At 33.1% G+C, this 24,968-nt stretch overlaps 3 protein-coding genes and 1 long non-coding RNA gene across 10 annotated transcripts; 3 read left to right on the top strand and 1 right to left on the bottom strand.

Annotated features, from left to right (window-relative positions):
- Positions 1 to 333: 333 nt before the first annotated feature.
- On the top strand, positions 334 to 6,107 carry LOC105276311 (odorant receptor 46a). Of its 3 annotated transcripts, none has more exons than XM_026972591.1 (6): positions 334 to 1,126; positions 1,519 to 1,905; positions 2,031 to 2,366; positions 2,677 to 2,878; positions 3,065 to 3,220; positions 3,311 to 6,107. In XM_026972591.1, the coding sequence occupies exons 2-6, from the start codon at positions 1,544 to 1,546 to the stop codon at positions 3,362 to 3,364; spliced, it is 1,110 nt and encodes a 369-aa protein (XP_026828392.1). In that variant the 5' UTR covers positions 334 to 1,126; positions 1,519 to 1,543; the 3' UTR covers positions 3,365 to 6,107. The 3 variants fall into 3 exon arrangements, with proteins under 3 accessions (XP_026828392.1, XP_026828391.1, XP_026828393.1); XM_026972590.1 differs by having other exon boundaries at positions 1,506 to 1,905; XM_026972592.1 differs by lacking the exons at positions 334 to 1,126; positions 3,065 to 3,220 and having other exon boundaries at positions 1,279 to 1,905.
- On the top strand, positions 4,579 to 5,157 carry LOC105276310. Its single transcript, XM_011333833.2, has one exon. The coding sequence runs from the start codon at positions 4,579 to 4,581 to the stop codon at positions 5,155 to 5,157; it is 579 nt and encodes a 192-aa protein (XP_011332135.2).
- Positions 5,664 to 23,580, bottom strand: LOC105276043. 5 transcript variants are annotated; one of them, XM_011333373.2, is made up of 9 exons: positions 23,331 to 23,443; positions 16,928 to 17,293; positions 16,027 to 16,171; positions 14,892 to 15,102; positions 13,631 to 13,837; positions 8,799 to 8,977; positions 7,844 to 7,939; positions 7,353 to 7,531; positions 5,664 to 6,873 (listed from the first exon to the last, which is right to left on the bottom strand). In XM_011333373.2, the coding sequence occupies exons 3-9, from the start codon at positions 16,150 to 16,152 to the stop codon at positions 6,645 to 6,647; spliced, it is 1,227 nt and encodes a 408-aa protein (XP_011331675.1). In that variant the 5' UTR covers positions 16,153 to 16,171; positions 16,928 to 17,293; positions 23,331 to 23,443; the 3' UTR covers positions 5,664 to 6,644. The 5 variants fall into 5 exon arrangements, with proteins under 5 accessions (XP_011331675.1, XP_011331677.1, XP_026828382.1 ...); XM_011333375.2 differs by having other exon boundaries at positions 17,041 to 17,293; XM_026972581.1 differs by lacking the exon at positions 23,331 to 23,443 and adding an exon at positions 23,485 to 23,580 and having other exon boundaries at positions 16,027 to 17,293.
- LOC109610775 lies at positions 12,326 to 14,679 on the top strand. The gene is made up of 2 exons (XR_002193055.2): positions 12,326 to 13,607; positions 14,420 to 14,679. It is a non-coding gene; the product is annotated as an uncharacterized LOC109610775 (long non-coding RNA).
- Positions 23,581 to 24,968: the final 1,388 nt, after the last annotated feature.

Below are 24,968 nucleotides of genomic sequence, written 5' to 3'. Positions count from 1 at the left end.
TATATTGAGTCAGTCAAAAAGTTTGACACAAAAGCATTAAATTTTACTTTATTGCAGTTTGTTTTAGTATAAACAAATTATTCATCAACGATGTAATTACCAGTAATCTATGATCATAGGCAACGATGGTGATTACTTGATGAATTTGTTTCTATTGAATATAACAACGTAAAATTTGACACAAAAATTGAAGCTTTTTAACTAGTCTAATAATAAATTGCATTATAAAATTATTGACTGATCAATATTTCATTTTATTGTATATTTATTAAATTAAATGTTCTAGCAAATAATGCAATAAACAAGATTGCATATTATAACAAATATATCAATAGAGGAAATTATTGATTTGATAAATTTCAAATTTACAGATATTCAAAATTTTTTCTTTTTTTATCCCTCCTATAACAGGCGGATAAACCAATATCAAACAAAATACGTAATTCCAACACATCTGGACACATCTAACACATATAACGACAAGATGTAAGCAGTATCATAACAAGAAATGTACTATAGTCTACTGTGAAATGTACGTACCAATATTAAAATTTCATAGAAAGAGAGACTACAGCTAATGTTTCATTACGCGACAATCAAGATTTTATTCCAGAAAATTGCAGGTAAATAGAACATTTTATAACAGAGACGGAAAAAGCTATCTCATAAGATTGCGACAATAATAGATGAGTAATGCTGTACTACGAGCAATTCCTAGAGAATCTATTCTTCCGCATACTTCCTTTTTTCTCTTTTTTTATTCTCTCGATGAGGAATAACGATAACTATATGCCAGTAATATACTTCTCTATAACACAATTGTTCAATAAAGTATGTATTCTGAATCAATGTTTAATTCATGAAAATATTGTTTTGCGAGAAAAACGTTGTGTTACATCGATTCGGTATTATCATATTAATGACGATGATGAACAATCGAACATCACCGTTTTAAATTCGTGGAAGTATAGACATTCACCTGCCATCGTTTGAAAAAAGAGTTTTATGTAAAAACATTCCTCTATATAAGGATCGTGAGAGCATTTAAGATCGATTTTACAATATGTGATAGACAATTCGAATACATACACAAATCATCTAAAGTGCAAATTTACCACAAATTTCTGTAAGTGAATTTTACATTCGACAGCTTAAAATTAAACAAAATGATCTCCAAACAATATTTAACAGTCAATATAATATGATTCTTCGATTAATTTAAAAACATTTTTATAAATTAAAAAGATTTTTACAAACTTTTGTTAATGTTTAATATGGAATAAAATTTTATTTAAGTACAACATGAAATTTGAGATTAATTAATGAAAAAGTATTTATGAAATATATACATTGAATGAATATTCTAGTTTGCATCGTAACATCGTTATTACATTGTTCTCATTATACATACATAATATAATATATAATATATAATATATAATATATGACATTAATATAAAACAATCAAATATTTTAATAACAGTAAGTAATATTGTAACATTAAGAGCAATTGTGTAGGCAGTAGTGCGTTAGAAAAGCTCAAATGAACGTATTAAAATTTACGCTCATAATATGCGGATTCGCTGGATGTTGGCAGCCGCTTTCATGGACGTCGCTGTCTAAAAATATAATGTACAAAGCTTACGCAACGTTTCTGATCTCCTCATTATATATATTTTTAATATCGCAATTTATACATGTCGCATTGAATGTCGGTAACTCTGACGAATTCACCGATGCTTTATACATGATGTTGACTATATTAGTCGCAGGCTACAAACAAGTTTATATGTGGATAGATCGTAAAAATTTCATGATAATAATCAATGTTCTTACCGAAGAGCCTTTTGCACCATGCGAATCGCACGAGCTAATGATTCAAGAAAAATTTGAAAAAATAGCACAGTAAGTATATTACGTGCAGCTTTGCGTAGGTAATTGCGGCTCACGTTTTGATGATAAGTTTTACAGAAAAAAATGTGTAAATGTGGATTTTTTATATAAATACATGCAATAGTATTCATTTGTAGGACTAACACGTTGCGGTACTTGATCCTCGTGTTGATGTCGATCTCATCGATAATTTTAACGTCCGTCTTCACGGTGCTCACAAACCATAATTTGACGTATAACACATGGATACCATTCAATTACTCACCGCCTGCTGTATTTTTTCTTGTATACACTCACCAGTTGATAGCTATGTCTACCTCTGGCATAGTGAACGTCGCTTGCGACAGCTTACTCTGTGGATTCTTGTTGTACATCTGCTGTCAGCTTGAGATATTGAGATATCGACTGTCGAAAATTATACATGGCCAAGACATTTTGCACGATTGTGTTTATCACCACAATCGTATTTTTGAGTTAGGTGTTTCAAACAATTTACTTTTCTAGATACTTCTTGCTGTCTTCTAAGTATTTCCTTTGAAATAATTCAGGTTTCTAAGTAATACAAAAATACATAATTATAATATTTATAAAACAATAAATGATATCGCAGATGATCTTATTATGTGTACGAGTTTTTAGTCAGTTTTGAATTAATTATCTTGACATTGTGTATTTATTTTTAATTATTATTATAAATGTCATAATTATAATTATGTTCAATAATCTATCAATTACTGTAGAATTATTTCTGAAATTGATTGATATTTCTTTGTTTAATTTTAGATACGCTTACATAGTAAACAAGAAGTTTGCAGTAATAATCACTATCCAGTTTGCCGTGAGTATGTTAGTAGTATGCTCAAATCTTTATCGAATAGCTATGGCGGCGAATTATATGAGCTACATTCCATTGGTAGTGTATACAAGTGCCATACTGATGCAGATTTTTATCTATTGCTGGTTTGGAAATGAAGTTAAGTTAAAGGTATATATATATTTTTCGTAATTTTTATCTTGCTTACATTCCAAGACATTATTGTATACATTATTAAGAATGCATTAATTGTTAGATGATATAAATACATAATTAATTTCCTAAACAATTAAAAGGAGAATATTGTATTTTTAATATGCATGCAATATGTTTTGCACTTTTTTTTATTTGATATAGAGTCTTCATTTAATGAATAACATTTACAATATGGAATGGACAACACTTAACAGCAGCAGCAAAAAAGCTCTTTTATTTATAATGAAACGCGCGATGGTTCCCATTGAATTTCATAGCTCATATATAATTACAATGAATCTTGACTCGTTTGTAGCTGTTAGTATTACTCAATAACGATAATAAAAATTGTATTACTATTATAAATATTTTAAATAATTTTGTAAATATGCTCATAATTTTTTCTAGGTACTTAAGATGTCATATTCAGTTTTCAATTTGCTGCTTCAAACGCAAGAATAATATAATATGATTAAAAAATAAAAAATCATCGAGTAAAATATTATTGGATATAATATTGGATAATACACAAAATATTTTTGGAAACATTCTTAATTTCTTCTTACCATATTTCCTTTTGCCATATCTCTTCCTATTATATGTATTGCAAATAGTTTTAGATAATTAATTTTTTTATTTTGAATATTTGTATAGTTGATTCATTGAGTTTGAGCCTTAACTAAACGAAAATAATAAATAAATAAAATAAAAAAATAGCTTTTGCATACAACTTATACATAAATTTAAAAATATATAATTTATATATAATTAATAAAAAAATTTAATAATTAAATGAAAAGTTTTTTTTCTCAAATACATTACATTTACCTTACTTCTATTTCGTTATTTATATGAAAATGCAGAAAATAGATTTTCTAATAAAGCATGTATATCATACAAACTTTGCATCTCTGGTCATGAAAATATTATTTCACGGGGACATTGTTGCAAGCGCTCTGTTATTACGTTAATATTAAAATAATAGCAAACGAGAATAGAAAGGGGTGCAGTCAGGACTGTTGGAAAGCAATGTTATGAGATTAAATATTCGGAATATCTCAGTATCTTTTGCAAAATTGTTCGCACAACACATTTTATAATAATATTTTAAACAGAACTTTTTATCAAGAATAACGGATCTAAATTTGTTTTTTAAAGATATTCGATCTTCAGTTAAACGCAAATATGAATAATGTATAAATAGGAATATAAATTAATTGGAATTGAGAAAATACATACATATTACACACAGACAGTGTAATCGATAATTATTTTTAGGTACTTAAAATGTCATATTCAGCTTTCAACTTATTAAATCCAACGTAAGAATAGTAAAAATATAGTGAAAATTGTAATTAACATTGTCATATTTGCTTTCTTACCAAATCATGTACAGCATATTAAAACTGATATATTATCTCCTTAAAAAGAGATTATTAACAAATTAGAAATGTGATGTTATAATAGTTAGCTTATTTCTAGAAAGTTGTGCTAAATTTTTACTGGAAGTGTTTACTAACATTAATTTAAGAGATGAAATCCTTTTCTTCGACCAAACTGGCTACTTTATTAATATCTGACTTTAATTTCTATTTCTAATATTATTATCTGACAAAAGATACCATGCCTCCAATATTGAAACGGTCCGTACAATTTTATACAATAACTGCTATCCGATGGAATTCATCAACAGACATATTGATAGAAGACTCAAAACTATTAGGTTTCGTATTGATCATGGTAGCAGGACGAATGACGGATCTGTTGATAATAGTCGTAACTTTATTGTGATGCCTTACGTGAAGGGATTAAGTGAAAATGTTAAGCGAATTTTGAACCGTTGCAACGTGGATTTTGTGTACTCGGTGCCTAAGAGATTGAATAATGTCATTAAACTTGGCAAAGACGTGGTGGCCAATAATCAACAAATGGGCGTTGTGTATGAGTTGAGTTGCGTTGAATACGAATCGGTCTACATTGGTCAGACTAAGAGACACCTTGAAACACGAGTTAAGGAGCATAAATCGAACATTTGTAAAAAAGACAGTTGTTTGTCGGTAGTGAGCAAGCATAGACTTGAAAACGATCACAATTTTGACTGGAATAATTGTAAAGTTTTGCATCGAGAGAATCACAGAAGGAAGCGTGAGATTGCGGAAATGTTTTTTATTATGCGACAATGTAATGCGATAAATCTGCAGAAAGATACAGATGATTTACCGCCTGTTTATGACACGATTTTGGGAAACATGTAGTTGTTTTGGTTGGCTGGCAGTCGCCAATAGACCTTTGTAATGGTTGAGCGTGTGTTTCTAAGGCTTTAACCTGGTTATTTTCTGCCAGTGAGTGGTATTATTTTATTGATTTATTGCGGTTTGTTTCGTTCTTTGAATTGTATCATTTGTATCATTTTTCTATCATTTTTGTACATTTCTTACTTTCGGTTTATTGATGTGTATGACTTAACTTTACTGTAATTGTGTAATATTTTTGTATGACTTAACTTTATTGTAATTGCGTAATATTTTTTGTTGCTTTTTCTTTATTGTAGAAAATAACTGTGTTTACTTGAGAAGGACCTAAAATGAAGGTTGAAACGTTGTAACTGATATTAATAAAGTAGCCAGTTCGGTCGAAGAAAAGGATTTCATCTCATTTGTTATTCTGGCGGAACAAACAATTTTTACTGGATTAATTTAAGAATTTTAATGTACTTCAAGAGTGTAGTTATGTATAGGGAGAAACAAAATTAAAACACATGTAGTACAAAAAAATTTATATTAATAGTAAAATCAGATAGAACTGTTGCATACATCTATGATGTTAATATTTTTTTTCTTTCGTATCACTCTTTTATATAAAAAATGTCATTATATCATATCAAATGTAGAAAGCGTTTCAATAATATTTTTTCTATACTAATTTGAGTACTATCATGTATAATTTAATATGAAATTTACTTATCACAAGCTTATTTTCCACAAAACATATCATTTCTACTTGATATTATAATATTTCACAAAAAATACCTAAGGTGACGTGTAAAAGATGAATGTGAATATTTTAATATTAAAACATTCCAGTAATTTGAGGTATTATATTCATTTAATTTATAAATCTTATTCCTAATGTAAATGGTATATTGATTTTCTTTCCGTAAATTGTTTACGTTGGAAGACAAACGCACTGTCAGACGCATGCACACATAAATACAGACATTAAATACTGAGCGTAATACCTTTACGTAATGAAGAATTGAGCACTAAGTAACAAGCCTGAGAATTATTAAGTCGGCCTATCACTCAATGATTAATCGCATTTGATCATTGTATTTCGACATCATCATTATTAATTAATTAATGATATGCATTATTTTCAGTTATGTTTCTTTTCCAGCATTTATTATGTAATCCTTTCTAGAATTGTAAAATTATAAAGTTATTATTATTTAATTAAAGAATAATTGATATAATGACAATACATCATTATCTTGGTAGAATGATAATAATGAGAAAATAAAAACCATAATGTTTACATGTAGACATTTCGCTTCTCAGAGCAAATCGTTTCAGCATTTTGTTTATTAGAATGGCTGTATTATCAAATTAATGCAAAGTAAAATTTATTTACAACTGTATCTCTTCGTCAACATCTAAAGGTAATCATACTAATAAACGTATGAAAGATATTGGCGGATCACGAGAAAACGGAAGCGCTTCGTTCATTACGGTATTTGTAAGCGTCATCGTTCTTCCAGGTTCGACTTGTAGATTGGTCTACTGTTGAGTGGGTTGTTCCTGGGGATGGTATTGGTTCTGACTTGCATATACTTTGGCCTCTTGTGTCGCCTGCTCCAATGAAGGTATGCATACCATCCCGCTATCAAGGCACCCAATCCGTTGCAGGTACACGAAAAAATGAGGAGGATCGTCAGGATATTTTCTACCTCGGGACAATTGAGATCCACGTACCTGATGACATATACAAAGTAATATTTTGCGTGCGTTACATTTCGATATGTCACTAAATTGCTATTTGTTACATTTGTGCTACGTAAAATGGTATTTCCTTCAAAATAACTGTTTTTGGTATCAAATTGATATTTGTCTCGTTTCTCATACTAGGAATAAATAAAAGATAACGCTAAAATGCTTATAAAATATAAAAAAACATTCCCGTATTAAATCTTTGAATATTTGAATATTTATTCAGATATTAAAAGATTACTCGACGTTATATAAAAAATTGAAATAAATTCTCTCTTGGACATTAGAAAGAGTTATTATTATTATTTTTAATTTAATTTCATTATCATTATTATTTTTTTGTACGGATTTATGATATTATATGAGTATCATAAACATATCATATCATATTTTTTATGATTTTGTAGATGTGCTCAGAAAAATATTATGTGATTTATCAGTTCGAAGTTGATCTCATGGCATACCTCACTGCACCTTCGAATGAATCAGGCGGTTTATCGCGTGGCCTGCATACGCACGTGGCATTCAGTACCCGCGCCGGAGTGCATTCCAGTCCCATAAGACGCGACAAGTGCATCGCGGAAGATGCGCACGCGCTTATACACGCAACTGTTGCCATAAATGCCAGAAACACGCTAACCATCTATTCGATACAAAAAATAAAAAAATAAAGATATAACAACACGTTGAAAAAGAGCAATTATTCTACATCTCTGTGATTAATCATAAACTATTTAGGAATTATGAACCATTAAGACAAGATAAAAATGCAATAAAATTCTTTCTCGCGGTAAAAAGATATTACAATGTAATGTAATGTAATATTATACTAAACACGGTATTGCAGATTACACTAACGGTATAAGAGATTATCATTAAAGGAACTGAGTAATAAGCGACTCGACCTCAAGATTTTTTCAAGAAACCTACGATGAGTCATAGAGCTCTTACGTGCCTTCGTGAGGGAAAAACAAAATCCAGGACTCATGCTTGGATATTCCTTCTTGAAGCAGCACAGGAGACAAATTCCGAAAGTCCCTGACATCAAGAGCTGAAGATAATGATCGTGTGTATTATACTCGTGTAATAATTAACGTATAATAAAAAACGCATGTAATCTTATTTTTTGTGAATGGTATATATACACATGGAGTAATATTATTATTATAAAATTAAAATTATATTATTATATATAATAATATTATTATACAATTAAAAGATCAAGAAGATTGTGTTAGTATGATTTCGGTGCAACACAAAAGTATCGATTTTGTTACATACTTACCTTCATTCATCAAAATTTCAATTCTTAGACATTTTGTTAACTTTACATGAAAAATGTATCGTTCAAAATCGAACGAGACTATTAAAACTGATGGGATCGAGTGTTAGTCTCAGTGAGTAATCGCTCTGATTTATAAACATATAATATTAAAAAATTCGCGACATTCTTATTGTTTAAAAAAATGTAATTATTACGCATATACCAGCATGATTATAGTACACTGAGAAAAAAATGTAATTGATCTTACGAAATGTTTTGTCACGGGCTGCCAACAAAATATATACTTATTTCAACAAGTTATATATTGAATCAAATATATAATTGTTGGATTATAATTCTCATATGTGTGATTACACATCCATATCCATAATCCAAGAACTACATATTTGTTTCAATATATAACTTGTTGAAATAAGTATATATTTTGTTGGCAGCCCGTGACAAAACATTTCGTAAGATCAATTACATTTTTTTCTCAGTGTAGTTACATTGATATATCCATTCCAACAGAGTCATTCAGCTTATTGGAGGAATGGCAAATAAGCGGGAATTGCCGGTCTGCGTTATCCTTGCAGCGTCATGATGAGCAACGCAAGTTCAACTAAAGAACACAAAAATCACTTACAGGCGCGCCGCTCCAATACGGATTGTCCACGATGGGTAGATGCGGTGCCCAAAGCAACAGCCACAACGACAAAGCGATTATCGCAACGCCGAGGATGGTCTGCACCGTTGCCAGACATCTGGCTAATCGTTGATGATAAAGCAGAGGAGGTAAAAATTTCTCGGGACCTGAAAGTAAACCTGTCTCTCGGTACTCGTGCTACTCTAATGATCGTCAGTTTCGCAATGCACACCGCGAACGTCACTTATCGCGAGCGGATCGATCTCGCGGATCCGCCAGACTCTAGAAAGTTAGTGGTAATTATATAGAGATACGGACCGATTTCAATAATTTTTTAATATGTCATCAAGATCATCATCCTGAGTGACCTTCAGAAGATTTTAGCCGGCGCTCGTTGTTTATTAAAAAGTTATTAAAAGAAAAGTTACTAAAGAAGTGTAATAGTTTCGCATGCGTTGTCGACTGTCCACCTGAAGTAAAGACTTGACCTTGACATATATTATAGAGGTCAGTCTCCTGAGTAATTTGCAGGTTTCAGCCGTGACTCGTTGTTTATTAAAAAGTTAGTAATAAAAAATTTTAATGATTTTGCACGAATTTTCAGCTGTCCACGCGATGATGACCTTGATGACATATTAAAAAATTATTGAAATCGGGAGGTGGTCCATATCCGTATGGTCGGTATGTATAATTACCAGTTAGATTTCCGGGCGATCGATTGTCTGTTAGATAATTCGATAATTACTAGCACGATTGATACTTTCATCCGCCGTTCTGACACACATTTCCCCGTGACGTAAATTGTCGGCCAATATAAAACCCGTCGTACGGGGAATGGTACTATGTAGGTCCCAATGAGAGGAGAGTTTCCGAGTAGAACGGCCTCGTCGCTGTCCCTCCTTACAAGGCATCCCAACCGTGTGATTGAACGAGCGTATGTCCTTGCCGTATGGGAAGAAAACTCGCCTACCTCACCACAATTTGCACAAGATTCGCGACGGCTATTTCCCCCCGAGGGTACCGGATAGAAACGCGAACGATCGCCTACCACGACGATTTGTACGACGTTTTGCAATAGCACGGCAATTGCACCTCCTTGCTTGGCTTCGTTGACGCAAACGTCTTGGATTAGCTTCTCTGGCTTACGAAGAGAAAGAATACGTCGGTAATGTCCAAGATTCCTTTTTCTACACGATTTTTTATCTTAGGATCGTGATATTCCATTATCCTGTTGCTTTCAATAGAACTTAAATAATTTATATAGGAATTTAAAGAAAAATATTAAATAGGAATTTAAATAAAAATTAAAAATTTCTTCCAACTTTCTTTTTTGACACAAAATTATTTCTTCATGGAGAAAATATTAGCTCCTTCCTGGATCATTTTCAACCCAATGCCTGTCCCTGTAGCCGTTAACTGGCGGATATCGCTGCTCCTTTGAGGAGCGATTCGCACGGTGCGAGAATGCGGGACGTGAATACGTGTCGTTCGTATTGTGCCGTCTCGCCATACATGCCGTATTTATTGCACAATGTGAGAATATACCAGTGTGAGTATAAAGGAAGAAAGGGCTTCATGACGAGAGGTCAAATGACGATAACGGTCGCCGAGACGCTTATTACATTTAATCCGATACCAATTCGATATCATTTATTGTTAATATATCGTTGGCGTGACAAAATATTTTAGCAATCAAGCATGATTTTATACGTGTAAAAAAACGTATATAAAAATTCACAGTAAAAAAATGTAAATCTGAGTGATTAAAATAACTATCAAAAAATAACTATCAAAAAATAAAAGCACGTAACTTTCGGTGCTACGACGATCAAAGGCAACTGTTGAAATTATTTAAGACTGATATATTTAAAATTAATATATTTAATAATTAATATATAATAATTAATATAATTAATATATTTAAAATTAATTGTCAACATTGTTTAAGATTACTTGTTAAACTTAAGAGGCAAAATGTTATTTCACGTCCGCATACACGGACGTATACAACATCATGTAAATCCGCGTAGCTACCTATAATTTGTCTTCGTCTGCATCAACTATCGAGCTCATAGTCGAGCTACGTGAACGACCTCGCTTGTATCAATGTGTGCGAACGCATACATTATGCGAAGATAACAATGAACTACGTAGTTCTCGTTGATACATCGCGCCGTTATGGCCGGAAAATTTTACCACAAACGCATACAGCCCACGTACACACACATGTAATGTAAAACCCATACGTGCTGGCTCCGACGCATAGCTATAATGATACGATGTCGCGACTTGCGTAAGAAACACGGGGTAATTGTGTAATTACGCTGTACCGATAATACATTTATCCATTGTCTCCAATTTGCCTTATTATTTATCGAATATGATCAGTAGTTAATTCCTAGTTTTTGAAATAAAGTGAGAAGTCCGACATCGTAAGAGAAAAAACATGCAATTACGTTATTAATAATTTACGTGTTAAGTTTTAATTAATTCACTGAAACTGACGTGAGCACAAATTATCATGAATTTTCATGAATCTGATATCCATACAGTTCAACTGCTTTTAACGAACGAAGATATAATCGTTTGATTATTTAGCATCTCTAGTTGAAGATCAAACATGGATTAAACGAGTAAGAACACTGGAAATTGGACGTAAGAATACCGATCTGTAAGCCTGTTCCGCCGGTTCCAAAATAGATTTAGGGCCACGCCAAATACATGGGCGGCCCTTGAACGGGAATCACGGTACGTACACATTTCATCAATTTAGACCCTTCGCCATACGCACGTGTCGTTTATATTTCCTCACAAATGAATGAAAGTGCTATTCACTGCTCGCATAACGTGTTATTTCTTTATTTTGTAATTAGATGTTAAATGTTGAACAAATATCTTAAAAATATATCAAATAAATCTTTTCGTATATGAAAAAAATAAGAAAAAATTAAAAGGAAATAATATTTAGTTATCTTGATTATGTAAAATTATGTAATACCTTATATGATACGCTCATACGCAATAATTTAATAAAGATTTTGTTTGTATACAATAAATGTCTTCGTAAAGAAAAATTTGAAATTATAATAAATGATAATTAGAGTTAGCCATTCAAATCAAGAAATGTAGTAATTTTATATGTATAATGTATTAACAACGATGCAAGTTAATTGTGGTGTAAAGCAAAATGAAAAATATAATAAACCTTTGCATTTATGCGCGAAGTTGAGAATATATTTTGAACGCGTGGCAAAAAGATCACGCGATATATTTCCGGTTCGGTACTTCCGCTATCTACAGAGAAACATGTGCATCCACTTTAAAGTACGTACGGTGGCCAGCGGAGCAAGAAACGTTTAAAACGGTGGGATGTATGTGCGAGGAAAACACAGAAAGAAAAAGTTAAACCTCTTTTTTAACAATAGAATACATTTCTATTGTTAAAAAAGAACAATAGAACATTAATGTTATATTAATGTTAATATAACATTAATTATGTTATATTAACATATTTAATATATTATGTTAATATAACATAATATATTAAAAATTCTATGCACCGAATAATTGCTTTAAAAATAAATTACATTCTTTTGATTAAATGAGAAATGTGTTAATGCGCTGCAATAATTCAAGCATAACTTTCGATCTGTTTGCATTTTAATTTAATTTTAAAAAACATTTTAATTTTAATAAAATCAATATTTTAAATAAAATAATACTTTTTCAAAATACAAAATTTTTAATAAATTGCAATGGCATATATGTATAATAGCCTCACATCTAGCTGATAAAAGTGGAACTTCATGAAAAATATTCTCGATATTATCTTCCGCAGAATATCTTTTTTATATCATTATTTTTTTCTCTTGCACATATCCGTCATTTGAATATATATTTATTTGTTACAGATATCTAAATGTTATTCCAAATTCGTCCATCCTTTTTAAAAGCTCCCGTCATCCGACGTATCGCATTTTCATCACCTTTCGGTAACTTCCATTTGCCAACGTACATGCGCTATCTAATTACTGCGGTGATAAAAAAAACCGCTGCACTTTCCTGCCTTCACAGCTACGCTAATTACAATCTTCCCGTCTGCCTTGGCATCAACCTCGATCCTGCCGGCCGGTGCGCGGTGCACATTAAGAGCGATAGTACCTGCGCTCGTTAGTGTAGAATTATACAGCAGCTCTTATAATGTGTCGCGCGAAGCCACGAGGCGATTACTGGGAGAAATCGAGAAAATAGAGGGATACCGGGTCGGTGGCATTCCGGGCGAATACGACCGGCACTCGCGGTCTCACCCTCAGGAGAAATCGATCGTATCGCTATCAATTGCAAAAAGCGATTATTCGTCGAGCAACCGATGCAGATGAGCAAGGACAGAGAAGGATCATTGCCTACCCCTTCACTTCGCAGTTCTTCAATGATTATGCGCGCAATTCTCGGGTAAACTCCAAAACGGCAGTTTAGATATTAAACTACATAATCTTTTCTTGTCTTTTTTTTTCTTCTTTTTTTCGTAATGTGATACATAACGAGTGAAGAAATGATCGCGTTCTTCTAACTGAGAACTGTGGAATTGCAGATGCTCGTTGCGCACGGAGAGCATGTTGTAAAGTCACGCGGAGCAGGGCTGAGCAGTTTTACAGGCAATACGACGAAATCGATTGTTTCAAATACCGCACGTGGCTTGAAGAGACAGATATAAAGCCGGAAAACCGGAAACCTATTTTTCTCGCAACGCATGTCGTCCACATGCACCGCAATTCAAAGAAGGGAGGCGGATAGTTATAAAAGGATCAGGTAAGGAGTTATTGTCTACTCACGATGGCCGGTCCGATGCATCACGATCATCCTGCTGTGCCTCAAAGAATTTCTCGTGGGAGTGTGGCGACCCGCTATTTGAGAGGCTGCCAAATTGACGGGCACCGTGGTTGACAAGCAGTTCGCCATCGACGGCGCACGACCGAGCTCCTTCTCTTTTTCTTTGTCGCCACGACCGACTCGTCCGATATTCCCGGTTGACACCGCACCTGTCGATGGTGAGAGTATTCCATGACATATCCAGATATCTTTCGAGCGACTTTTGGACTAAGATCCAAAGTTTCAGAATCGAATCCGGTTTCTTCCGAATAAGCATTTCTGTACGTGCAGAATTTCTACTGCATTTTGCTCGTACAGGATTTTTACTTTCGGGAGAACGTTAATGTTTTCCTGATGGACATTGGAGTGCTGGAATTTAATCGCATTTTTTCTTTGTTTTTTTCTTTCTTATCGCGTCATTAGACCAATTATTTTATAACTAAGATAGTTGTTCACGAGCACACTGTCTTTCTTGGAAACGTAGATACAATGTAAATACGACGTAAATTTACAATCCCTCTCAAGCATGTTTTACGACATTTCTCGTGTTTACTTTTTACTGTCCTGTCTACGTAAAGGAGCAAACAAGTTACATTTTATCGCGGAACATTTTAACCCGTCAATTTGTCAACGTGCTGCTCTTACGACTAATAATAGTTCCATATCCTGCATCTATATTTATTGCTTCAGCAGCGATCGTTTAATTATTATTTATCTACACTTATATCTTTACTTGTTCTTTTGTTTTCCAGGGGCATCGCTACAAAAAAGATTCAATAAAAGTATCCGTATATCCATGGGCGTCCGAAGGGAGGAGGGCAAGACCAAGCATTTGCCCCCCCCCTGGGATCAGCAAACAATTAAAATTAATCATTTTTTCTTCCTTGAAATAAAGAAAAAAGATGCTAGATTGCAGACGTAACGTACGCTTACATCATCTACCTTGTTGCGGTGAGGAAGCTTTTACTACCAAAAGGTGTATAAATTTTAAATTATAAATATTTTAATTCTGGAAGTGACATTTTAAATCATGCCCTCCTCCTAGAAAAAATCTCCTAGAAAAAATCTTTCGAACGCCCATGCGTATATCCTCCGAACGAAAGAATTATTTTATCTATTTATTATTGCGCAATCATCGAATTATGCGATTAAAAAGTAGAGACACGCACACACACATGCACATCCTGATGTATGTACTTTGCGAAAGAAGTAACTTTTACTCACCCGTGACTTTGACAGCGTGAATCTTGGATACGTTGCCCGCGCTGACAGCGTTGCTAACTCTATTGTTATTCATATTGTTGTTATTACTACCACTGATGGTATTGTTGTTGCTCTGAGATAAAGTGGACGTGCCATTGCCTTCACGGACCTGGTTCAGATTGCCCACGCTCATGGTGGAAGTAACGCAAGGCGGCATCATCACCGGTACGTCCTGAAGAAAGAAGAGATCGAGGAAACCGCATCGATCGCATTAATGTTTGGTATTTCATCATTTAGAAGAGAGATAGAAACAGAAATACGAGATAGAAATAGTAATATGGTTGCATCATCGAAAAATAACTATTACTAATCATTTTCTTTTAATGCGCGCGCGTGTATATGTAATTTTCTTTGAATTACTTAAAGAAACCTTGAAATTTTCTCTTTTATTTAGGATTAAATTTATTTAGGCTCTAATAGTTTAGTTAATTAGAATTAGTCAATAGTTACATGTGTAATATTCCGGTGAACAGAATGAAAATTATGTTGTATGGAACAGATATCGCAAAGTGCAGAAAAGTACAGAATTCAGTTTGTAATTTGCGTGTGCTGACGTATAATAAGTGTCTAGATAATTAACATTGACTGGATTCAAGACTCTTAGTAATTAACATTGACTCTACTCGAGAATGTCATTATGCAAGATACTTCGATTTTTTCTACTGGCATCTTGATCATTCGTTTCCAGCGTTTCTTGTTTTTCTTTCTTGCTTTTATCACAATTTCTTAATTTCTAATTAATAGTTTCTAGATTAATAGTTTCTGGTATTACAGAATATCCTGAATAATATTTGTTATTATTAAATTGATGAAATAATAATTTATCAAAATAAAGATAATTTTATATCCGTTATTCGTTTATAATTGAAAAATTATTAATAATCAATAAATCAATAAAGAAGGTAATCGTGAAATGAAAAACAGTGACATTTTATGTTTTTTTTCGTGCAAAAATGCCTGTATGTAATCTTGTAACTCAAGAAACACGGAAATCATCGGAGCAATGACTAATGCTGGTCGCGTTACGCTGACACATGAAGCTTTCTCATGATGACAAGACATGCACGTAAACAGAGACACGTGGGTAAAGCCATACCTTATAATTATCGTAAAAGCTCACTGGCCGGCTTCTCGGTGCATACTGAATTTCCTCGTCGGGCTGCATCGTGCTCGCACCGTATGACAGTGCCCCTAAGGGATGCGCGCGCAACTCGTAGGACATCCTTCGTAAGTCACTATGTCTGCATTTATTATACATAATAAATGCATATGTACAATCTATACGCGTACTATGTAGAGAAAAGATGCCAATATCGATTATATACTATTTTGTTTTTCGAGGTTATCTCTTAACTTAAAGCTCAAAATAAAAATTTGCGTACACATATATACGGTTTACGGCAAACTCTCAAATTTAAATTCTAAATTTGAACTCGTACCGTAAAAAAAGTAAGAAAAATAAAAATAAAAACAAAATATTTTTAGAAAGCTACAAGCATGTAGAAGAACTTAATATTATAAAAAAAGATAATTACCATTAAACTAATTAAATTAATTTGTAATTTGTCAAAGAAAACTTAGGAAAAACTTTTCGAACTTGAAAAACTTGATATAAGCTCATTTAGCATATAAACAAACTAGAAATATATAAACTATGAGTTCTTAACGTTAACTAACTAAATAGATCGCATTTATATTAGTTTTGAAAAAGTGTAACATTTATTTTCTGAGGAATAGGGGTATGTCTCTTTAAAAAGTCTATGTCAGTTTTGGCGCCTTTTCTCTATAAATTAATATATTAAGAAATAGAATTTACTCTCTTAAATTATTAATAAGAAAAAGAAAAAAATCTATAAAAAATAATTTTTTTAATAAAAACCATAATAGACATCTATTTATAATATGAACATCTAGTAACAGTATCATCTAGTAACAGTATCATCTAGTAACAGTATCATTATAAACTTTTGCAAATGAAATCATTTGTTCACTTATACCCGAATATTTTCGTCAGCTGAAACGACGATCATATCGATCACCAGACGTCATTTGGATTCGTTTGTTCCTTATTGCCGTACGGAAGTCCTCCACTATTTCTGCGGAATTGTACCTGAGCTCAATATGCTTCGCATCCAACGTGGTATCGATGACTCACGAGCCAATCCGCCAGCAATTTTGGAAGAGAATTTCCGTCTAATCCCATTCGACGCGTCGTAAGTCACGTGCCGCAAGGGATGCGCTTGTGCATAAAATGGGGATGATCAGGCGTCTCACGAGACAAGACGATCGAGAAGATAGGCGACTTTTCCTCCATGTGCACGTGCTCGGTCACGTGCGCTGTACATCCGTCACCCCATATATGTCTGGTAAATTAAAAAAGATTGTCTGCGTGAAAATAGATCGGCATGGACCATCTGAACGGATCGTTTATTTAAAGCGTGATTGATCTTTGACCACGATACGTTTAAATAAATTAATTTCTTCAAAGCAATTATAATAGATTTCGTAAGAATAATATGTAACGAAAATAGTTTTGTAAAAATTCGCTATCGTTTCGTAATTATATTATCAATAAATATCAAATATCACTATCATAGTGGTATATCACGTGATAGATGACGTAGGTAATGATAGAAAAGTAACAAACGAAGCCGCAGACGAAACGAGTATGAAGTAAAATGAGGAAAAACACAGGGCTCGCGCATCGCTTTGCAAACAATAATCCTCTGGAGGCGTACACTCGGAGGCGCGGAGGATCTCGATTTTATGGAGGTCGTTTCACCTTCTTGAGCTATCCCACGAGCCACCCGCTGCTCGCAAAAAGAACGATATTTCTTCGTGGGAACACCGACGCAAATTACGTTAAGGCGGTCCCGGAGTTACGGCTTCTTCGGTCTCGCAAGATGCTCTCTTAAGTGCTGATGAAACTTTGATCCTAACTTTTAACCGCATGATCTCCTGAACCATTAGCGCTGGCGACACTTCGTGTGCGGCTGATGATTTCTATGAAGTGACTATCGTTTAAAATATTAAAATACCGCATATTAATATAAATCTGCTTTTAAAAAAATCACGTAGAAAAATGACATCTTAATTTTATCTGTACGTAAAAACGATAAGAAATATTAATATTAATATTAATTCTCCGCAATTAATATTAATTACGGAGAAACCCATCTAACATAATTCCATATTTTCTTTAAAAGTAGGCACGTTTACATTTATGGTTTATTTTATATTTCTCTTTTATGCCGAGAGTTCTGTGTGTCGAAGAGAAAGCTGATGTCAGTTAAATGAATTGAGTAAACTGAAGCAAATTTGACTTTGCTTTTAAGTATCAAAAGAATTATTTTTTTCGATAATAAACACGAAGAGAATCATGAAGCAGATTCAGAGCAGTAAAGTGATTGCATATTTTACATTACACGCTTTCATAGATTTCTCTTGCGTTTCTCTAGATCAGGAAAGTACCTTCCAACGCTTTTCGCTCATATATAAACGCGGGAAAAGTAAAAGCGTAATGCACTTGACGCAAGAGCTCATAGCATCATGGCGCGATACTTTGGAATGCAACAGCTCGTCAACATTTGATTACGTTCGCAGTTAAGTGAGCCTATCTTAATGCATTCAACTCGTTTTCCTTTGCAATTAAATGCACGGAATTAAAGGAACGATTATCGATGTGCTAGCAGTATGTTGAAATCTTCAATGAACCTTTAACGTTTGCTCCCGTAAAAATATTAAACGTTAAAGAAAAACCCGAAAAAAAGATTTGTGTCTATTGTACTGTTTTTTAATTTCTCAGCGAGTAAAGGAAGAAAAAAGCGGAAAATTTTTTGAAAATGGTTGATGATTCTTATCGCGTTATATTTTAACACAGGGATGTACGTACTAAATATTAATACATAGGTAATCGTAAGTGAAATAATGTGATACGATCGTGAGCTTTTTGATGTACTGGTGCCTGTTGAGTCAGCTGAAGTTTATGGTACAAGAGTAATGTATCTTCATTCTTCGTAAGTCCTTATATTACTTTGTGCATGCATTAGTCAGTTTAATAAAATCGCACGAGAAAATGTAAATTAAAATTTTAAACGTCTTATCAAGTCTTATCAAGCGCACGTTGTCTGAGAACAATATTTATCAATTATATGTTTATCTTGCTAAAAAGTTCTAAAAGTACTATTTATTAAAGAAACTTACTAACATAAATCCATTCGTCTTATTACGAACTGTTACATTTAACAGGGCCATTTAACAATAACTTTTACAGGAAAAATATTAACGCATTAAATGGCCAAACAAAATGGAAAAAAACAGAATAAAGCGCGTGGAAAGGCTGGTGTGGACGCCGCCTAAGAGGGCTTAATAGAGAAATGACTTATTTCCAGCTGTGTAACTCGAGCATATACACGTACACATACATACGCACAAAAGTCTATCGTAGGTAGGTCATCGTTATTAAGTAGGAATTTGAAGAACCTCGCACCCTACCAATGATGTGCGAGGAGTCCATTGATGATGTGAAAAATTCTCTCTGATGATGACAATATTTGCACGGTTATTAATAGCACCGTGTGAAGGCTTACTAAGCTTCCGTCTGTAACTTTATTGCCTTGCGTGTATTACGCAATGGCGCATTAACTTGGGATCTCGAAACTAAAGTTACGCTCACAGAGTTTCGATCAAGACAAGCAACTCGCACAAAGCAACAAGCAAAAAGTGCCAATTGTTTTTTGCAGATCTCGACGAAATCTATGAAATAAATCCTCGCTCCTTGCTTTATTCCAGCATAACGGCGAAACCACGCTTCAATGCTCAACCAAAGAAAAAAAAAGAGAATCTTGACGTAATCACTTGCAGTAGCACACTCACTAAGTGTCACCTGACATCATTGGCTGTTGCGCTCAAAGGTATGATTCAAAAGTATGACTACCAAGGTATATTTGTCTGAAAGACAGTAAATTAAAAGTGATTAAGCAGGAAACAATGATGATTAAATCAATCAACTATTTGCAGGATTGTATATTGCATTGCATGATTATTACAGGCACTTTGAATAATACCAGAGATTTTCTACCTCTCGTCCGGGTTGCAAAACTTACAATTTTTTAGCAATAATTTGGATTATATTAAAATAGAATTGAACGGTATATACAGCGAATATAAAATTTTATATCAACTTTTATTAAACTTTAGTGTTTAAAAGTTTTGGCAAAAAGAATTATGTGGACAATAATACATATTTGTTTTTAACTTTATCTTTTATATATATATATATATATATATATGTAGATATATCATCTCTCTCTATATACATATAACAGTTTATTTATTTATTGGCAATTGTTCGTTATAAATGCCGACTTTATGTGTGCCTTAAGATTCTATTTTCGTATTTATGTACGGTACGTGGTACCGTAAATCGGGTGCCAAAATAAAATTTACGAGTAAGATAGAGGAAAAAGGAGAAAGAGCAAAGTAAAAGAAAATTTGTAAAATCATGTAACGAAGGAATGCATTTTAATTCCAGACTAGATAAAAGTCGACTCAATAATACAAAGAAGAAATGAGACAAACAAGGTACAAAGATATTCTAATAAAAATTTATTAGCATAAAGTTTTCTTAAGAGATGCGTACGTATGTATGTATACGCACGTGTGTGTGTATGTGTATATTGCATGTTTTTCTAATTTAACGAAACGTGCATCATAAATCGCGGGAAATAAATTATTCAAAAATTGCCTAGAGTATACTACTCGTAATTTAGATTGATGTACAGAATTCTATTTATCGAACTTTTCATATATGAATAGTTCACAGTACCCGGAAACATATTCCATCGCGATAATGTTGATTGGAAACCGTTTGAAATACGATGTTGTCAATCTCTCATTGTATCAGGCAGCGAGATTGAATCAGTATAGTATAATAGAATGGACGTGAGGTAGTTGAGTTCATCTGAGATGCAATTGCTTACATTCCTCTTTTTTTCGACAGAAATTAAATAACGACAAATACATGGATACTGTTATTTGTAGGCAATTGCAAAGTGTGGGACTGGAGACGTTAAGAAGATTTCTTACAGAATGATTGGGATTTATTAAAAAGAATTTTGTCGACTTTGAAAAATCTCTTTTCTCTGAGATTTTAAAATAAATTATTATTTAAAATAAATAATAAATAATTAAATTAAATTAATTAATAATAAAATAAATAAAAAATAAATTATTATTAGGCGCAATATTTGAAATTGTAGTAATATCAAAATCTTGTAAAAACTTCACCATAATCACCTCATTGCAAAAGAAATTTTCGTTGTGATATTTTCAAATGGAAATCTCATGCGCGTTGCGTACATTTGCATTAACGCGAAATTGTTAACAACCACAAATCGTGAAGCAATCAGCGGACGCGCGAAAGTAGCGTTCGCATTCTATCACGCTCGATTTTCATCAGATATGCATTAGTCAATCGTGTGTCTTGGATCCATTTAGGCTACTCGTGTGCGTAATTAACGTGCGAATAGACCGGCAAATGTTTTTTATAATTCGAATGTGGAACGTGTATGTCTACTGACCCAAATAGTCTACGGCTTTTCTATTTTCGTGCGAAACCTGCAAAACTGGATCAAATAATTCTTTTACATTTTATGAATACCGCATGTACATACGCAAGTAATGCTAAAATCCTGTACGGAGAGAAAAATATTGTAGTATGATAACGAATTCAAGCATATTAAATAATTTCTATTTGTAACAGGCATTCAATCAATGTTATTGAAGATAATGTATTTAATTTGAACAGAAAACTGATTATATAATATATTTATATTAATACAAATATAAAATAATCTTTTTCTATTGGATGAACGTGTGTCTACTCAATTATTCATGAAAAATGTTAAACTTCTGCTATAAAAAAAGAGGATATAAAATATATTATTAATAAACAATATCTGCGAGATAGTGACAGTGGAACATTAATCAAATTTGGAACGTGTTATTCTTCTCACATGCATGAACGTATGTTATCAACAAAACGCTTTGTAATTCAAATTAATTGCACAATTGTGCAGACATAGTCGTGTCACCGAGTAACGTCATATTGTGAAGTAGCAAAAATATTTCTTGCTAAAGATAAAAAAAGCTTGTCACATGCGGAACCCCGCGGCCACTTTTTTCCCTCATAAGTACTCGGTCTTTGACGGTCGCGTTGCGTTACATTGCGGATGATAATTATCACCTGTCTCATTATACGTTCTGCCAAGTTTCGTCAAATTTATCGGCGGTTCTTATTCAAGGTAATCTCGAGATTGTAAAGTCAAGTATAATTCCTTAATTCCTGAAATTCTGTTTGAGTTACAAGACTGTCTGTAAACAGATGTGGTCTGTTAAATAGTCGCGAAATGATATGTCGCAATCGCATATAATTGATATAAAGTAATCGCACATTTTTTTGCATAGTACGTAATCATGTTTATGAGTAAAAATATCGTATGTGTTACGTTAATTATCAAAAATAAACTATCGTTGCATCAAAAGTCCCAAATTCCACATATTGGGAAAATGAGAACTAATACAGATTTTTGTATCAGTTCTGTTTTTCTTTCTAAGTTTTATTTACACGTACAATTATATAAATTATATAACATAATTTTTTCTAATTTTTAAAATCTTTCAAAATAACATGCCAATAAATTATAACTGCACTCATATTTTTTAGCGTGAAAGAGAAGACATATAATTTTGTAGTGATAACGCCGAATGTGCAGCGTGACACTTGTTTTTGCTGCATTATCAGTATTTTTGAGATGTCATTCTGTCTTAAAATATTCAGTTTTGATATATAAATATTGTCTCCGATAAAAATAATGCTTGAACATTTAAATATAATATGAAATAATGTGTCTAAAATATTAATTTAATTAGTTATACATGTATTCATGTAATAAATGTTACATTTGTCAAATGTGAACTTCTTTATTGTTAACCAAAACTAGCATAAACCAAATAGTCAAACTACAACGTTTCGATCATTGATTTTGATCCTCATCAAGTGGAAATCATGTAATTATGTCAAAAAGTCATCCTCTAAAAGTCAAAATTAAAAATTAATTAAATTTTTATCAAATGTTTTATCAAATTCTTAAAATCTCTCAAATCACGTCAATATTTCTACATGGATCACGCATTGTGATAGTCCATAATTCGCTTCCAAGAATCCCTTAATAGATCGCTTAATAAGACGCTCTATATTAACCAATGATTCCTTTATCTCCAAAGCATCTTTTAAAATCTCAAAAATAAAATTTTCCAGAACCTAAAGAAGAAAGAAGTAAGAAACCCCAATTTCTAATTCGCTGCCATATAAAAAAAATCAATCGATCACTGACATACATGCACATCAATCGACCCCAACAAAGCTGGGTGCCACGTGAGGCCGAAATTAGATCTCAGACTTCGATGCAGGCAGTTTTGGCTTCCAAGACGTCGTCTTCCACTATTTTCACACTGCGACACGTTTTAGCTAGACACAAATATTCTCACTTACGCGATTCACACCACACTGTAACAAGAATCGAAGCGTCCTCCACGAGCAAGCCGGTCTCGAAAATACGGGGCACAGCACAGAGAATGCAGCACACACCGCGACTCCACCGATGTCGCGGTGACAACTGAAGGCCCATGTATATAATGCATCGAGGCGAGGCTGAAGAGGCCCCACCAGAGCGTGTCCGAGACGAAGTCGGGAACACCAGGTGTGTTCAGAGCGCCTCAAACCGGGGGGAATCCCGTCGGCAGGTGAGAACGACCATCTGATCGCTGGCCAAGGATAAGCACGCGATCGAGGGTAGCCGGCGTTCTGGACGCATGTGTATTTTCTGAACAAACACATGTCATAAAAATGAAAAAAACGAGAAAGTGCAAGCAAAATCGCGAATAGTCATCGGAATATATTCATATTTATGAGATAAGTAAAGTCTGAGGAAAGAACAGATTTATTATATCCATTAAATAATATTTTTGCTTTCGTGTATTGTGTATGCGGTGTGCTTTAAACAGCATCTGATATTGATAGTTGTCTTTACCTTGACATTTAGCATCCTTTTTTTAAAAATTATTCTTAATGCGTGATATTTATTGTTCTTTTGTTTCCAAATATGCGAGCATAAATAAGACTAATGCACAGCCAACAACGGAAATCCAATTCTACTTTTTACAATTTACAATTTAAATGGCTACAGGAGCGTATAAAAAGAAGTAAGGTGAAATGTTTTGACGTGATGATGTATTTATCACCGATCGACGATCGAATGGGATGCTAATCAAAATTTTTTCAAGGCTGAGCACCACTGTTGTTACTTTCACGTCGTCGAGCGATTCAGACCTGATGAAAGAACTTATGGAAAGTAATAAAAGGGGCAAGAGGAAGGGGTTCTACCCACTGGTTCCTGTCTACCTTGAGCAGTTCTCCATTATCTTGCTCTGTCTCTTTTTAGTATTTTTAATTAACACTATTTAATAATTTTTAATATTTTCTGTTCCGCTTTTGCATAAACCCGTACTTTCTGGCTACCTCAATATTTTATGATAGCAATTTCAACAATAACCTTGAAGAAAATGTATAGAATATATTCTAAACTTCATGTATTTTTTCATCTTTTGCATCTTAAAATCGACATTATTCTTTTGACAGATGAAATAATATTATTTCATTAGTCATTAAATAAATGCAAGCTATACTTTGTCACTTTTCCTTCAAGATATATTTGCTATAGACGTGCTATCAATTGAAATGCTACGTTATGTCTGCTAATTAATTAAGCAATTATTTTTCCTGTGTTCGCTAGCTTGTTGCAACATAGAATGAGTAATAATAATGAATATAGATTTTGTCTCGAGTGTGTGCACTGTAATGTCGTTCTACCAATGCCGTGTTCCGGAAGATCGCTGATGTAAACGAGAATCTTTCTTATGTGGCTCATTAGCGTAGTAAATTAGTGACTCCGGTTCAATGAGCTCTCTAGGACAGAC

This window comes from Ooceraea biroi, chromosome 9 (assembly GCF_003672135.1).
Source record: "Ooceraea biroi isolate clonal line C1 chromosome 9, Obir_v5.4, whole genome shotgun sequence".
In the NCBI taxonomy this organism is placed as follows: Eukaryota; Metazoa; Arthropoda; class Insecta; order Hymenoptera; family Formicidae; genus Ooceraea; species Ooceraea biroi.
The sequence above is the reverse complement of the archived record's forward strand: the minus strand, read 5'-3'. Positions and strand labels throughout refer to the sequence as shown.